At 34.3% G+C, this 16,059-nt stretch overlaps 3 protein-coding genes across 3 annotated transcripts in view; 2 read left to right on the top strand and 1 right to left on the bottom strand.

Annotated features, from left to right (window-relative positions):
* LOC123527054 (uncharacterized) overlaps positions 1 to 16,059 on the top strand; it is a 491,978-nt gene that overhangs the window by 64,536 nt on the left and 411,383 nt on the right. The window lies entirely within an intron of this gene.
* On the bottom strand, positions 117 to 5,232 carry LOC123527925 (E3 ubiquitin-protein ligase MIB1-like). Its single transcript, XM_053523706.1, has 4 exons — positions 5,095 to 5,232; positions 2,481 to 2,698; positions 2,010 to 2,181; positions 117 to 448 (listed from the first exon to the last, which is right to left on the bottom strand). Exons 2-4 carry the CDS (start codon positions 2,677 to 2,679, stop codon positions 421 to 423), a joined length of 399 nt encoding a protein of 132 aa, XP_053379681.1. The 5' UTR covers positions 2,680 to 2,698; positions 5,095 to 5,232; the 3' UTR covers positions 117 to 420.
* Positions 11,710 to 15,830, top strand: LOC123527926 (uncharacterized). The gene is made up of 5 exons (XM_045307662.2): positions 11,710 to 11,798; positions 12,854 to 13,029; positions 13,776 to 13,988; positions 14,966 to 15,082; positions 15,360 to 15,830. The coding sequence occupies exons 1-5, from the start codon at positions 11,763 to 11,765 to the stop codon at positions 15,484 to 15,486; spliced, it is 669 nt and encodes a 222-aa protein (XP_045163597.2). The 5' UTR covers positions 11,710 to 11,762; the 3' UTR covers positions 15,487 to 15,830.

The raw sequence follows: 16,059 nt of genomic DNA, 5'->3' as shown, positions 1-16,059 counted from the left end.
CCCTTGATTGTCAAACAACTGCATAAGTTGGATACAAATTTGTGTCACTTATATCTCAGAAAGTATTTGACTTCCAGTCATAAAACTTAAGTGTATTGTAATACAATACACACCTCTTCCATCCGGGTGCTCCAGTTCCGGAGCACCTGCTGTAGTTGCTTTAATTGTTCTGACGTCATTTCCACACAAACTGTGTCTCCAATACATAAGACGTCAACGGATTTCTTCCAAAGAATATGTGTAGCTAAATCGAGTGCAGCAAGATGTTCGGGATAAAATGAACCACCAGGAGCCTCCTCAGTACACGCCAGATCTACGTTGCCTTGGTAACCTAACCTGTAAATCCCTGTGTTGCCTTTGTTCCAACGAACTCTAACAGCGTTCCTATCCGAGGCGTCTTGACCAAAGTTTAGGACGTCTTCAACTATTCCTTCGTTTCCCGCTCCTCCTGAACCGGACAAAGAGGAACTGGCATTATACTATGTACCATTAACATGGACGCCGCTCTATTTATATCTTCATTTATTTGAATTATTCACATCAAGCAAAACAAAATGGAATCGATAGAAACTACAATACATGTACATGTATGACTAAAAATAACCAGCTTATAGTTTTTCAAGTAAAACTGTAAATAGCCATTTGCAATCGACATATAGCCCAAATAAATTATTCATGTTAAGAACTAACTCAGACTTATAAATCATATTTGCTGTAATATACCAAATATGTAGTAAAAATTTGAAAACTTTATGCTGAGACTATTTGGAAGTAGATTTAAACTGTAAGACATTTTGGTGATAAAGTAATGTAAAATAGTCTTTTTCAAGAGTTAGGTCTAACTGGTTAGTTGATCACCAGTTGATAACAAATAATAACCCCCAAACATTATCTTAGTTATCAATAGAATTTTGCATTTACCGTCTTGATTTACATAATCCCAGTCTGACCCACTTGTTACAGTGGCATTCGGAAAAATACCAAGAACTCGAGATTTCTGGCTTGATAACAAATAACAACCCCTAAACCTTATCTTATTTATCAGCAGCAAAAACTGCTTAATCGTTTGATTTTTAATTTACCGTCTTGATTTCCATATGCCCAGTCTGGTCCTCTTGTAACAGTGGCATTCGGAAAAATACCAAGAGCTCGAGATCTCTGGCTAGATAATCGTTTCGGCAAAATGACCCTGTAAATGGCATTGTAAATTAGTTAATGTATGACCACTTACTGAAAACAAATTTTAATTTAATTGTTTACTATCAAGACTGTACTAAATACCACCTCCGAGTAAAGAACTCTACTGTAAAAACTGCTTACAACGGCCATTGTTTCCTTTTTCCCGTTTAATCATAAATGGTGTATATTTTTTAGTGTTGAGAGACTACCAGTCAAGAAAGACCTCCTTTACTCTTTTTCCTAAGGCAGGAACATATAAGGGCATACAGCTTTGACTGTATATGTTAATTTTGCTTACAAGATAATTCATGGCTGCAATAGAACTATGCATGCTTCAAGTCAGATACAGTGTGTGACGACGTGTCAAATTTGAGACTGCGCTTTTGGTGCGTGGCATTCCCTGTTTGATATTTTTCTTTGTTTTTATTCCAGAGCAGTACCTTCTAGATTTCATGAGAATATAGTTTTCAGGTATGCCTCGTATTATTGGTCAGTCAAATATTCTAATAATTGATTGATTGTAAAGTTAAATATCCTCACTTGTTTCTAAATATGTACTATAATATTAATATGATGAAACTGATTCTTGAAATCAAATGTAGATTGAATTTCAATTTGGAGTTTTGGCTATCAAACGTAAAAGTATAACCCAAGGAATGACTGAGCACATCCATCAAAACCAGAGCCACAGACTGAATAACAAGATGTTACTAGTTCCTAATAGGCACCATAATGGATTCGATATAAAAAGTGTATCAGACTGAGAAAATTTTATATCCTGAAAGAGAGTGAGAAATATATTAAACATAAATCTGCAATTTAATAATTACGGTTCCGTTCCAGGAAAGTCGATTCTCAAAAACGTGTGTGTTGCATCATGTTTGTCGTCATGGTAACAGAGGGAACACAGGTTTGTATTTTGACAAGTAGAACATTTCCACAAAGTCCCTAAAATACACACCTCCTCACATCCTACACATGCTATATTAGGATGAGTTACTCCTGTAATTAAAGAAACAGATATTCTGAAATATTTTTACATTGAAAAGGTAACTAAGCAACCGTTATTCTAAATACTTTTCTAAACTTGCATTATTAAATGCACACTAAAGACGGTCAGTCAGAGAGTAATCACCAGATATAAAATAGGAAAATGATTGAACATATAAGCGAGAGAATAATTTCTTTTAGAACTAAACGTTTCAGATACATATAATGTTGTAATAAGATCAGTTGCTCACAAACATGTACATTCTGAAAGTTGATCGAAATAGGCTAAGTAGTTGGATTCCTAAACACACCTATACTTGCAGAGTCAAATATTTTTAGTTCATGATTTCCGTCCTCTGCTTTACATATTGATGAGTCGCCCATGTCCCAATTAACCTTCACAGTGTTATCCCCCTGTTCGGCAACCACGGTACCTACGTGATCATGCCCGCCATCTTGGTTGTCATGTTTCCAGTCTGGACCTCTCACTACCCGTAGGCCGCGAAGCATTCTTCCCTTCCTCTCCGTCCTTAAGCAAATTATTTAAACTGTATGAGTAATAATTTCCTCAAGCAATACATAGGTAAAACACATACTATCTTTGTCATTGACCTTTGCTGCTGCTACGAGTGCTTAAAATTTTGTAAAGGAAATAATTAATATTTTTGAATTTCCAATATCTATATTTTCTTTTATAAATACACCGAGTTACATACAATAGCTAACATGTAAATCTATATGTTTATTTTTGTGCTATCTATAAGTTCGATATGTATTAATGTTAATGCAAACAACGGGGTTATACATCTTAATTCCTCCATTAAATGAAAATATTTAATATCCTATTTTATATTAATGAAGATGTTTTTTTTTTTCAAAAGCAGAAGATAATACAAAGCATATTCAGATCTGATTCTACATCCCATTTGATGCGGTTCATCAATACAAATTAATTACAGTAAAACGCAAAAATACTTATCATAATAACACGGTTTATGTCATCGCTTGTAGTTTAAAATCAGATACCACACCTACTTGTTTACGGTGTTCCGTTTGGACAATCGTGACCTTTTTTAATCCTAATCCGCGATGCACGATGGTACGATGATGAAAACACTATGGCGCGTTGACACGATGATAAAACAACGATGTTACTATGGCGAACACATGATGGCACGATGATGACATCGCAATGTTGCGATGGTGAAATTTCGATGTAATATCGTCTTTTCACCATAACGCCATCGCGGTATCGCCATCGTACAATCTCGTTATCGCGTTTTCACCATGGTACCATCGTACCATCGCGTTATCCCAATCGTACCATATCGTTTTAACCATCGTGTTATCGCATTTTCACCCTCATTCCACCGCGTTATCACCATCGTGCCATCGCGTTATCACATCGTACCACCACGGTTTCACGATCGTACCGTCACAGTTTCACCATCTTACCATCACATTTTTATCGATCATCGTATCTTCGTATCATCGATAACTATCATCATTTATCTAGGCATCGCATTTTCACTATCATATCATCGCATTATCACCATCGTGCTATCGCGTTATCACCATCGTAGCACCGAGGTTTTACCATCCTAGTACAGCTCTTTACCATTGTACCATCGCATTATCACAATCGTAGCATCAGGTTTTTACCATCCTAGTACAGCGCGTTATCACCATTGTACCATCGAGTTTTCACCATCGCGCCATCGCGTTATCACCATCGTATAATCACGTTTTCACTATCGTGCTATCGCGTTTTCACCATCGTACCATCACGGTTCCACCATCGTACCTTTTTGTTTTTACAATCGTATCATCGTATCATAGAAGTTTTATCTTGGAATTGCATTTTCACCATCATACCATCGCGGAATCACCATCGTGCCATCGCGTTATCACCATCGTAGCATCACGTTTTCACCATCTTAGTACAGCGCATTATCACCAGCGTACCATCGCGTTATCACCATCGTAACATTGCGTTATCACCATCGTACCATCACGTTTTCACCATCATGCTTTCGCATTTTCATCATCGCACTATCGTGGCATCGCATTTTTACCGTCCTACCATCGCATTATCACCATCGTCCCACTGCGGTATCACCATCGTACCATTGCGTTATCACCATCTTACCATCACGTTTGCACCATCGTGCTATCGCATTTTCATCATCGTACTGTCGCATTTTAACCATTGTATCATCGTATCATCGCATTTTCATCATCATACCGTCGTGGCATCGCGATTTAGGAATAAAAAGCCAGGATGGTTCAAACAGAATACCGTACTTGTTTCATATATTACATGAATCATGTTTTTGTTAAGATAAGTCCTTTTTTATACATAACTACTTTTTTTTAATCCTTTTCAAAACTAATGCTCCTTTAAAGTCACTTCGGGGTTTTCCCGGTGGTAGATAAGGTCTAAAAATAGAACTGTGGCATACCGTCTAAATGAAAGAACGCTTTTTGACTTTATAACGATTATTATCTACAAGAATGACAGTAACAACACCGAGTAAAATATCATAAAAATGATGTTACATATAGGCTATCGTCTCCATCGATACCCTCTTCATTCAATGGCTTAAGCGTCAATAATTATAAAATGTTATCCACTGTACATCAAGTTCTAAGTTTCATACTTGAGCTTTGCGTGTTATTTTTACAACGTGTGCGTGTATATGATCCCGTGGACTTTTAAACTAATGGAATTGAAAATAATATAAAACTTTATAAAGTCAGTATCCGATAATAACCATTGCTAAAACATTTTCTTACCTTCAAACAAGAAACAATAGCAATAACTGACAAAAACACAATCAAACGATACAAATCCTTCAAAGGTTGACCGCACATAACCAATACTTTAATGTAGTATAAAAAAATAAATATTCCTATATTTCATACCTTTTAAAACCTAGAAATTCCTTGTCTTTAATGGTTGACTGAAATCTGATTTTTACATTGCTGTATTAATAATTATTTAAAAACCGAAACAGAAAATAATTTATAAACATTAAATCTACTTCCTCATTGAGAAATCAATAATCAATCAAACCCACTGGTATTTGTATTGAAAATATTTCGAAACCTTCAGTTCAGGTCGACGCAAACAAGACATTTGATCCCGATCTAAATATCTGGTAAATAGAAATTGTGAACATGCCAGCACATGATGGAATATAGCTTTATTACTATGATACCAAATTGATTTAAATATCATCATCATCATTATTATATTTTATTATTATTATTATTATTATTATACCACATTTATATAGCGCCTTTAAATGATAAATACGTTCAAAGGCGTATTACTTATATTTGCATTCGCTGTATAGCACTATGAGAAAGAGCATTAACAATTAGAATGGGTACTAATTTGACAGGCCGGATATATATGATTAAGGAGACGTAGCCCTAAATATTATTCTCGGCATACTGGTCTTATGTGGCGTAGGCACGTAATGACTGATTTCTTTCGCTGTAATAAAGGTGCATCATTGTGCCTCAATCAATGATAGTTTGCGAGGTTAACCATAGATATAGCATGTTACTGGTCAGTGCAATAATTCATACAAATCTGAAATCCGATAAAAAGCATGTTCTTTTTACAGTTTTGTTTGTTTATCTGTGTGAGTATGTGTGTTGGGGTGTGGGTATGGGTGTGGTCGTGGGTGTGTTTTGTACGTGGGTGTCTGCTACGTTGTAGGAATACTGCGTTTAAGGAACGTGGGTTTCCCTATTGAATATTCATTTTTGATCCACCTTCCCTTTTATCTACTGCTTACCCGCCCTTCCCTCTTTCCCCCCCCCCCCCCCCCCCAACCCCAAATTCTTCTGTATTTTGCATATATTTATAATGTATTTATTGTTGGATTTTTGAAGCAAACCTTCTATAGTATTTTTCCGTAACAGCTCCTTTTCGTTGTAAGCCTACTTTGCGACGGATGGCTCTATGGCTGTGTTTGAGCTGCTCTGCACTTCCTTACATTTTATCTTTTGTATTCTAGCTTACTTATAGATGCCACTAGCAACCCATATCTGCAACGTCTGTCGAAGACTGTTAGTATTTTTTAGTTGGAGGATAATACAAAATACAAACGACGCTCAAGTTCAAGATGTTTCTGTACATTTTAACGTGACAAAACACCCATAAAGGAGAGTATTAATAGATAAATAAACTTTATAAGGTTTGGTTTATAACAAGTATAAATGATTGAACATCAATGTTACATCAATGATACACACTACTGAACTATTTAAACACTGTAATTTGAAAGTAAAAAAGTAATGGTATTACACGCTTGAAGGGGAATCACACACTTACACAAGAGATATCCCATAAATAAACTTTATAGGTTTGGTTTATAACGAGCTGCAATGTTACATGTGAGTGAACTATTTAACCTTTAGCATGCTGGTGGTCCTTTGCGACCAGTGCAGGCCATGATCAGCATCCGTGCAGGCTGATCATAGTCTGCACTATTCGCTATTCTGTCAGTAAATTTTTATTAAACACCCCTTGAAATAATAAATGGTATTGCCCAAACTGAATGATGGGCATGTCCATTTTAGAAATTTAGCAGGCTAAGGGTTAAACATGAAGGGCAATCAAGCAATAACGATAAAAATCCAATGGAAATATTTTAAGACTAAGTCACAGTACTATATTATTAAAGTAAATAAAATGTTTTCTAATCTTTGATTGGGTCTTTTTATGAACTTCCTTGTTTGCGATGTAGGACATGTTTATTGTCCACAAATGTAACGGTCGGGTACATAACAGTGGTATAATAGGTGTTTCAATACTAGCTGTACCTAACTATATCTGATATTTCAGTCATATTTGAATACTTAATGATTAAATAAGATCTACTTGATTACAATAATTACAAAATATCTAGCGGGTGAGGTGGCTTTTACGAGCGATTAGACGTATTTATGAGTAAACATCGTCTAAACAGCATGCATGTAAAAATTGTATCTAGTGATAAAAATGTCAGTCAAATTTAAATAAAGTAATAAAATGTTTTTGAGATAATGTTTTTATTTATAATCACTTGTTGTTTATGTTGTTTAAGATCAACATAAATTGTAAAGCAATATTAATGTTTCTGGATGATAAAATTGTGCTTAAGCCGATGGGGCATTGCACATTTCATTAGCTATTGAACAGACTCGGTAAATCGAAGTTGCTTCCGGTTTACTTGGTTAATTTCTATTATTCCAACGGACATTCTCATAGATTATCGACTATCACTAAAGCAGTCTTAACGTGCTGTTTGACGGTTGTACCATATGTATATGTTGTATTGAATAGGGAAGGTGGCAACTCCACAGGTCGCTCTACACGACACAAACGAAAATGTTGCAGGCTCGGTTTGATTGAGCCCGTTCACGGACGGTAGTGGAAATGCATGTAATTCCTTGAAAAGTGGCGTATGGTCCCCAGTTAAAAAAAGTCTATTTATGCCTATGCACATTTCATTAAGTCTGCTGTTATTATTTATTGTAAGTTTTAAATTCATTAACATAACGATTTCCATTTAAAGAAAACAAATTCTGTTATATTTATTTAAAGTATGTGTATGGTTATTTCATGTTTATTTGAGGGAAATAAAACGCATTACTATCATTACACTTCACTTATACTACTTCTTTGAGTCTACATGTTTTCACGTGTACATAGGGCCAATTTCTTTCACTCAACTCGAGACATGCCGGTGTAATGAAGTATTTCGACCCCCATAGAATAATGACCCCCCGGTCATTATTCTATAGAAAAAGTGACCCCCGGTCAAAGTATTATGACCTCCAGATCATAGTACTATGACTCCCCCACGTGAAGTAAACTGAACCTCACGAAGAATATTGACTCCCATAAAAAAACGACCCCCGGTCATTTGGTCAAATTTAGTGATATGTATCTAAAGCCTAATTGCTGCATTTTATGCCCCACTCGGGGGAGGGGGCATATAGATTTGTCCTTGTCCGTCCGTCCGTCCTTCCGTTTGACCATTAGCCCCAGATTCCATCACTTGACACAGAAATCAGAGCATTCCGCAACGGGAAAAGGGATTCTATTTCTAGACGCATTTCTTGTGTATACATTTTTTTCATGAAAATAAAAATTCACAATAAGTTCTCAAAGAACACAGTGCAATAATCCTGCAAACTTCGATAGAGATAATTCTTCAAAGAAAATAGCACAAGAAACAGCTAGCATAGAACTAAGTATTAATAGAAGTTGCAATACTTAGCAGTGGCATTAAAGTACGGTAGCGGCAAACATAGAGAAAGTAGTAGTAGTATAGTAAGTAGTAGTATAGTAGTAAGCAGCGCAGTGTAGTTGGCAGTGCAGTTGCAGTACTACAGCATTAAAGTCTACAGAGGAATAAGTGACAGCAACAACAGCAGCAGGAGAGAAGGGGTAAGATACAAGACGTATTAGTGGAAACAGGTAAAGATGATCAGTATAGCAGTTGTATAGTAGCAGTAGAAGTAGTAAGTATAGTAGTAGAAGAAGAAGAAGTACATGTAGTAATAGTCAATAGAAGTAGCGCTGCAGTAGTAGTAGTACAATCAAAATGTTAACTATTGGCAATGGAAGGATTAGAGTTGTAGATCTAGTAAAATTGATCCGTTAAGGTTTGGTGTCACTTTTTAATTAGATATTATCGTCGAACGAGTTTTTTAGAGCCGTCGTTTTACACGGAAGATGTAACTTTTTTATAAACAGAAAAGGTCCCGGGAACGATAATATGAGAAGTTCGAATGTAGTTTAATTCGGCAGTGAGTATTTTACATGAAGGATGTCACTTTTCTATAGAAAATAACCGGGTCGTTATTTATGAGATTCGAAGGAGTCATCTTAGGGAGTCAGTATTTACTTGGATGGGTCAGTTTTTTCTATAACATAATACGGGGTTGTTTTTCAAAGGAGTCAGTTTTTTTATTAAATATGGGGAGTACAATTATTTTTAGGGAATAAAGGATTCACAATTTTTCTATAAATAATGACCGGGGGTCGTTATTCTATGGGGGTCGAAATACTTCATTACACCTGTCACGTGAGCAGCAAGAAAGCAATCTCGTCGGTCTTTTAATAAACGACCGATTATAAATAATTAAGTTGCAACTTCTAAAGATGTGGAATTTTTATTTACAACACTGATATATCTGGTCAAAAGGGTGGAGGATGCCACTGAGAAGTACAACTGTAATTTAATCTAGACAAAACTGTTGAAATATTAAATTACAAAACATTCTTATGCTGCCTTTAAAAATATTCTACCTCTTAATATATACCATTGGTATTGTAAAGGATCATTTGAAATCTTAAAAGGTTATGATCTTATCCTATCGTCCATATGCCCGAAATCTGACACCCTATGAGGTTTTTTTATTATATCGAGCTTAGATGAGTTTTCTCCCTGTAACAAGTATTGTTCTGAACAGGCAGATGGATCAGTCATACTCTAGTGTTAAAGCAGTCTACTGTGAAGCGTTCTGGGCTAATCCATCCAGATATAAATCAGTAAAGTAAAAATAGATATCACTAAACATCCGTAATAGCATGTAATATATTTTAGAGCGTAAAATGGGCATGTGAATAAATAAGTTGTTATCTTAATAAGGGATTGAAGAGATATGTCGTTTATCATTTTGTGGACGGACGCATTGTATAGCCTGATTTTCATATGATCAGTGATGTATAAAGGGCAACACATTTAGTACACAAGTCACACATGGTTTATGTGACACATGATTATAATAATTTATCTATATGTTTATAATAACTCAAATAACATATAATAACTCAAATAACTTACACCGAATATGAAAATGACTTTACATGGCAGATAAACCTATTCAAAATATCTAAATATGTTCACCTTATTTGCTGTTAAAGAAACATGTCTGAAATAGAAAATGTGGAAACCACAGGTCGCCCAATATGACATTAATAGAAATGTTGCAGATTCGATTTCACGGACACCAGTGGAAAATCTACCGTCAACGTCCTCTAGCCCCTGGTTTAGCAGAACTCAGCCAAGAACCAAAATATACTTTAGAGACATACACAGTATTCATACGACAGTGTACATAGAAAATCCAATGTTATACAAAGTACAATTCCATTAAAAGTGGCATTTGGCCTAAAGTTCAAATAATACGACTATGCATTTTTCTGGCGTCATATTTATTACGCAATAGCGTCGAACGGCAGAGCGGCTCGCTGGAATTGAAACCAACAGAAAACGGGTTGTCGTCAAGGATTTCCTTAAAACTTCTTGGTAACAAAATCTCGTGCTCTTGAATCGAACCATTTTTTATCGTTCGGTGCGTATTATTAAAATTCCTATGCATCTGAACTCCAAGCAATGATTTTATTCAACGGCAAATCACAAAATGAAATGTATTAGTTATTAAATAAATTTCATGAAATATGATATAACAGCTCTGATTAACGATAAAGAGAGACTATTTGCGGCCGCCTCATGGAACAAACAACGCCGCTGTGATAATAAAGTGGAAAACCACAAGTCGCCAAACACAACGTATATGAAAATGTAGAAGACTCGGTTAACTGTACCTGTTCAATGGAAATGCAAGCTAAGAAGTTCTGGATGGTTTAGTTGTTCGTCTGTCTGTCTATATATTTCAGAATATAAAATGTTTTAATTAACAGTCGGATAGAAAGTCTCTCAAGTTGGTGACTCATTGCATAAATAAATTATAATTTACGCCACTCATTTATACTATGATAGAACTGACATAGAAACTGTTTTCTTGCTGATGGAAAATGTTGTCCTTTGCAGATCATCAAAAAAAAACAACATTGAAACAACTATGCCAGATAGCATCTGTCTTGATTTCTGAAAGATATAGTTATATTACGTTGCCACCTAAGAAGAATATTATTATCTTTTAACATTTCCTATATCTGAGTAAACTCTCGTATTTCTTTTAGATAGTTTTGCAAGACTATTGTATGAATATGGATGTAAATATACTCCGTCACGAAAAATGAAACCTGAATAAAAAACTGTATTGTTTGTATTGCATTGTTAACTGTTTGTAATAAAACAAAATGAAAACAAATACGGATTAAGTGTTTTATGACAACTTTGGAAATCACTGAATATTTGACAAAACAAATGATGTTTGAAAATTATACAAATTATACAAAATAGTTCAGGCTTAAGGGTCACAACGGCATAATTTTAATTAAGTACGTATGAGTCAAAATACACAAAAAAAATAGAACGCATACTTCTAGTATTAACATCAGTCTTTATTGTATTCTAAAGCTGTATTTCAAATCTGGCTGCTGATTCGCTATTATAAATTGGCTAATCAGTTTGTTTACCTCCTTGTAGACTGACTCATAATACCCGGCCAATGGATCTTTTAAAAAATAAATTATAAGATTTCATAAAACAGGATCTATACGAACCAATCAAAATGTCAATGTCGTTGAAAAATGAAGTAAACAGTTACAGAATTTGTATATAAATACACATAACAAGAAGAAGTAAATAAATACCTTGAATATATCGAACACAATAATGAAGCTACTCGGAAGAAACGCATGTAAAACACGGGTAGGTGGATACTTTATTGCATACAATATTCGTTTCCTAACTTTTAAAAGGAATATTATAAAACATCAAAGTGAGATCTTATCTTTTGCTTTTGAGTAAATTTGCGTTTTCACTGAATATTAATTTTGCAGTAAGTTAAACACAGATAAAACGTAAAGATTGAATGAACGTTTAATAACTAAGAGATAAGAAAGGTATACGAGGTTTATAGTTATTTATACATGTATAAAGATTATTTCACTACAACGAATAAAATTAACATTTGTTATGAACAAATACATATAACGAGATTCAAAATTTAATTGTACTCTGTATACAATTTTGTTTCGCTAAATTTGTACGAATATGTTTTAAAAAGTGGATAAATACATGAAATATTATATTTTGCTAAACATTTTACGTGGCTATAGTCTCATACTATTTACTTAACGTTTAAGTGGTAAGTTCATGTTTTCAGTCTTATAATCACTATGTTTTAAGATGATAATGTTTGATTAATTTACTTCGGTACAAACGTATCTAATGAAAAATGCTGTACATTGTCAATAAAAATCGCTAATTTGTGATGGGCAGATTCTTCATATATCTACAGTAAATTTCCTTGTTTCTTTTATTTTGTCACTAGAAATGATTTTCTAAAGAAATTTCATCAGTCATTAAGATTCGTTACATTCTGTAGTAAATTTGAATCTACCTGAATGCAAGCTGAACTCGGTGACAGATCCATTAAGTAATAGTATTATTTGTCAACTTTCAACTGCTTACATTGTTTTCGGGTTTATGACTATGTTTCTAGTCTTACAGATTTAAGCTCGGTATGCTCATACAGTTTAATTTTGTCTGCGAAGGAAAATAATTATATAAGGCTTTCATTCCATTCTTTTCCTTTCCAGTATTGCTCTGATCACAGCATGACTTATGTAGCAATGTGTATACTTTATTTTGAGAACACATATGTTTAAACTAGTATAGTTTTGAGAAACATGACTAAAACATTAGTCTACATCACTGCAAATGTGGAAGATGTAAATTAAATATATTCTGTTTTATTACTGACTTTTGCATTACCTGTGGCTGTAATTATCTGCCTTTGTCTAGCTGAAATTGCTGGTCAGTCTATTTGCGCTAAAGATCTTGAACCAGTGCCGGTTAACGAAGATTTAAGGGAAGGTTTGATCTACAAAGATGGTAATGCCATTATGTGCACTGATGGAACATGCAAGAAACTATCGTAAGAATTGTTTCTGTGTTTTCTAATTCTATTCTCTAACTGGGATTGATGTCAGTTTATATAAGATGTGACACCGCAAAAAAACCATGTCCAGGTCTGTCAGATTTGTACCGCCGTGTTGATACAGTTTCGATTTTTTTGTACAAGTATCTGCCATTAATTCTTTTATATGCATAAGAGCGCTGTTAAGGTAGTGCATCCATAATGATAACAATCGGAAATTCCGTTTGGTTACATTTTCTGCATAATTATACGCCTTCGGCATTATCCGGCATGAACGTAAAGCCTTGTATTCGTATGAGCTATATGAACGTCCGAAGAGAGCCAAAGGCCAATACGAGAATGATTTCGTACGAATACGGAATGCCATTACAAGTCCACTACCTACATGCAATATGCTCCAAATGTCTCCTGACGCATTTAATTTCGTGTTTTTCTCTACCGTCGTGATACATTAAGATTATATTCACTGAAACCAGTTGCTTAGTACTTCCATGGAAGTTGGATGGACATTTTAGTAATTTGAAGCAGATAGTTTGTAATATATGAAAGTTTTAATTTGAAATAATCTGAAATACATGTACGTTTATTGTATATCATAAACTCAACACAGGCAATCATTTATCAAAGATGTAGCTCTACACATAATATTTGCAGTTTCAATGTATGTACAATCAACGTGGACATAGATAGTTTTAAATTATCGTTTGTAAAAATCTCTGTTTATTAAAACGTACTGTCTACAGGCTTGAAAATCTCAAAAACGCCTATCCGGACTCGTTTTCGACAGAAGAAGATGCGGTGGAAACTACAGAATTGAGGTATAATGAATATGTTAAAGAGCTCCCGACAGCATGTACCTCGACAAAACAAGATACAAGTACTCGATTTATCAGTCCTACCTGTCCAAGTTTCTCGAGCTACTTTTTCTGGAGTGACCGTGATAAATGTTGTCCTACGTGAGTTAACGACTTACTATGCCTTGATCGAATATTTTTATTTTAAAGGTGGATAATCAGATTTTAGCCATGTAACGGATTTGTTCGAAACTTTAACATCTGATCATTTACACTCATTTATGTTCACTTAACACTTAATACAAATTAGATTTTCACTGGAGGTATTTTATAAATTTCATTTTCCTATCCTGGTTGCCCAACCAAGATAGAGTTATTTTATCATAAGTATAAATTTGATAAACATACTTTGCCTAAGGAAATGTATAAATATTAGACATATTGTAATATATTTGTAAAATATTTGCATTAAAAATTATGTATTTAGATGGAATTCATTAGAAACGCAAGTTTGAAAAATTATTATTACCTCCCTTTGCCTATCTTGGTTGCGCAACCAAGATAGATTGGAAATAAATGAATTCAGAAGCTACACACAGCTTTTAAACTTGCATTTGGTTCAGATTGTTCAGCAGTTGATATGTCTATCAAATGCAAATGTAAAACTAGACATTGTATCGAAATAAAAAGAAATACCCAGCTTTTTATATACTTTCATATTAAAGGGGAGTAATTACAAAATTTTATAAAAATAATAAAATATACATTTCAAATAGGAATCTAACTCTATGTAATCGGTCTTTTTGTTCCTTAAATAATTCTCTACCAGAATATACAAAAAGTAAAAAATGTCATTAAATGTTGTTTAAATGTGATTGACCACCTTTAAAATACTTTTAGCTATTATGTTTAAAAGATCATGTTTTAATCATTATAGGATTTATGTTGCTCTAAAAGCATTGTCAGTAAAATTATGTTTTATTTGGAAAGTGCATTACTATCTATCACATTTTCGAAGTTCCAATGTTTATATACTTAAAATATGTATGTGTACAGATTCTTTTTGATGTGTAAGCGGCCTAACAACAAGGCACTTGCAAATAAATGCATATGTTATTTTATATTGCAAACGTATACAGATGGCGATATGTTACATTTACACGAGGACCACTCACAAACATCTACAGAAAGCAATGCTACATTCTTCAAATACCGCATATGAAATTGTACCAGTATATCTCCGTCGGAATTTGCGGGTATTGTAGCTTACATCTATTAATGTTTTACAAAGCAACGAGTATGCAAAACATATGCAGTTATTCTTAAGGTTTTATTTACAAGCAAACTGTGTTTGATTCGTTTTCATTTCATACGTCTTTCCAGTTCAAACAACGTCATCACATTACTTGAAATCGTTTTTGCAGGTATCTTGATGATATCAACATCTGATAAAATTGCTAATCAAAACACTTTGTGAGATATAAGTTAAACGATATGATTACATTGAGTAATTTGTGTCTCATACATTTGCAGATGGCCAAGCAACTGCAGAACATGTAAACAACAATTCACAATACAGTCCCTGTTAGCATGGTGTCCAGGAAACGGAGGGGTAAAGATGCATCATTTCAAAATTCCGACTCATTGCTCTTGTCAATGAAGAAGATAAAAATAAGAGACAAAACTTTTTATTTTCACACGTTTTGCTCATCGGATTCGTAAGACATTTTCATTACTTTTTTAATCGTTCTATCTTTTATTCAAACTACATGTTCATGTTAGATATTTTCATTACATTTTTTAAGCGTTCTATCTTTTATTTAAACTTCATTTTCATCATTCTGATGCTTTGTTTTAAAATTTTGTTTTCATATATGAAATCGTACATCAACATATTCGTTTGTTTGTTTGTTTTGGGTTTAACGCCGTTTTTAAACAGTATTTCAGTCATGTAACGGCGGGCAGTTAACCTAATCAGTGTTCCTGGATTCTGTACCAGTACAAACCTGTTCTCCGCACGTAACTGCCAACTTTTACCCATATGAATTATTGGAGGTGGAGGACGAATGATTTCAGACACAATGTCTTTTATCAAATCGTCATGGAGAACATACGCCCCGCCCGAGTATCGAACTCGCGACCCCGTCATCCGTAAACCAACGCTGCCCCTACTGAGCTAAGCGGACGTGCTTTATCAACCTGTATCTAAATCGCTGTTATATAACAGTGGTTC

The sequence above is a fragment of the Mercenaria mercenaria genome, chromosome 14, assembly GCF_021730395.1.
Source record: "Mercenaria mercenaria strain notata chromosome 14, MADL_Memer_1, whole genome shotgun sequence".
In the NCBI taxonomy this organism is placed as follows: Eukaryota; Metazoa; Mollusca; class Bivalvia; order Venerida; family Veneridae; genus Mercenaria; species Mercenaria mercenaria.
The sequence above is the reverse complement of the archived record's forward strand: the minus strand, read 5'-3'. Positions and strand labels throughout refer to the sequence as shown.

Excerpts from the sequence above, each read along its gene's own strand:
- LOC123527926 (XM_045307662.2), top strand. The coding sequence starts at position 11,763 with ATGAAGCTACTCGGAAGAAACGCATGTAAAACACGG. Across the intron at positions 11,799-12,853 it reads GAAACGCATGTAAAACACGG|ACTTTTGCATTACCTGTGGC; the intron begins GTAGGTGGATAC and ends GTTTTATTACTG. Across the intron at positions 13,989-14,965 it reads CGTGATAAATGTTGTCCTAC|ATGGCGATATGTTACATTTA; the intron begins GTGAGTTAACGA and ends AAACGTATACAG.
- LOC123527925 (XM_053523706.1), bottom strand. The coding sequence starts at position 2,679 with ATGCTTCGCGGCCTACGGGTAGTGAGAGGTCCAGACTGGAAACATGAC. Across the intron at positions 2,182-2,480 it reads ATTTGACTCTGCAAGTATAG|GAGTAACTCATCCTAATATA; the intron begins GTGTGTTTAGGA and ends CTTTAATTACAG. Across the intron at positions 449-2,009 it reads GACTTTCCTGGAACGGAACC|GAGGAGCGGGAAACGAAGGA; the intron begins GTAATTATTAAA and ends TGTCCGGTTCAG.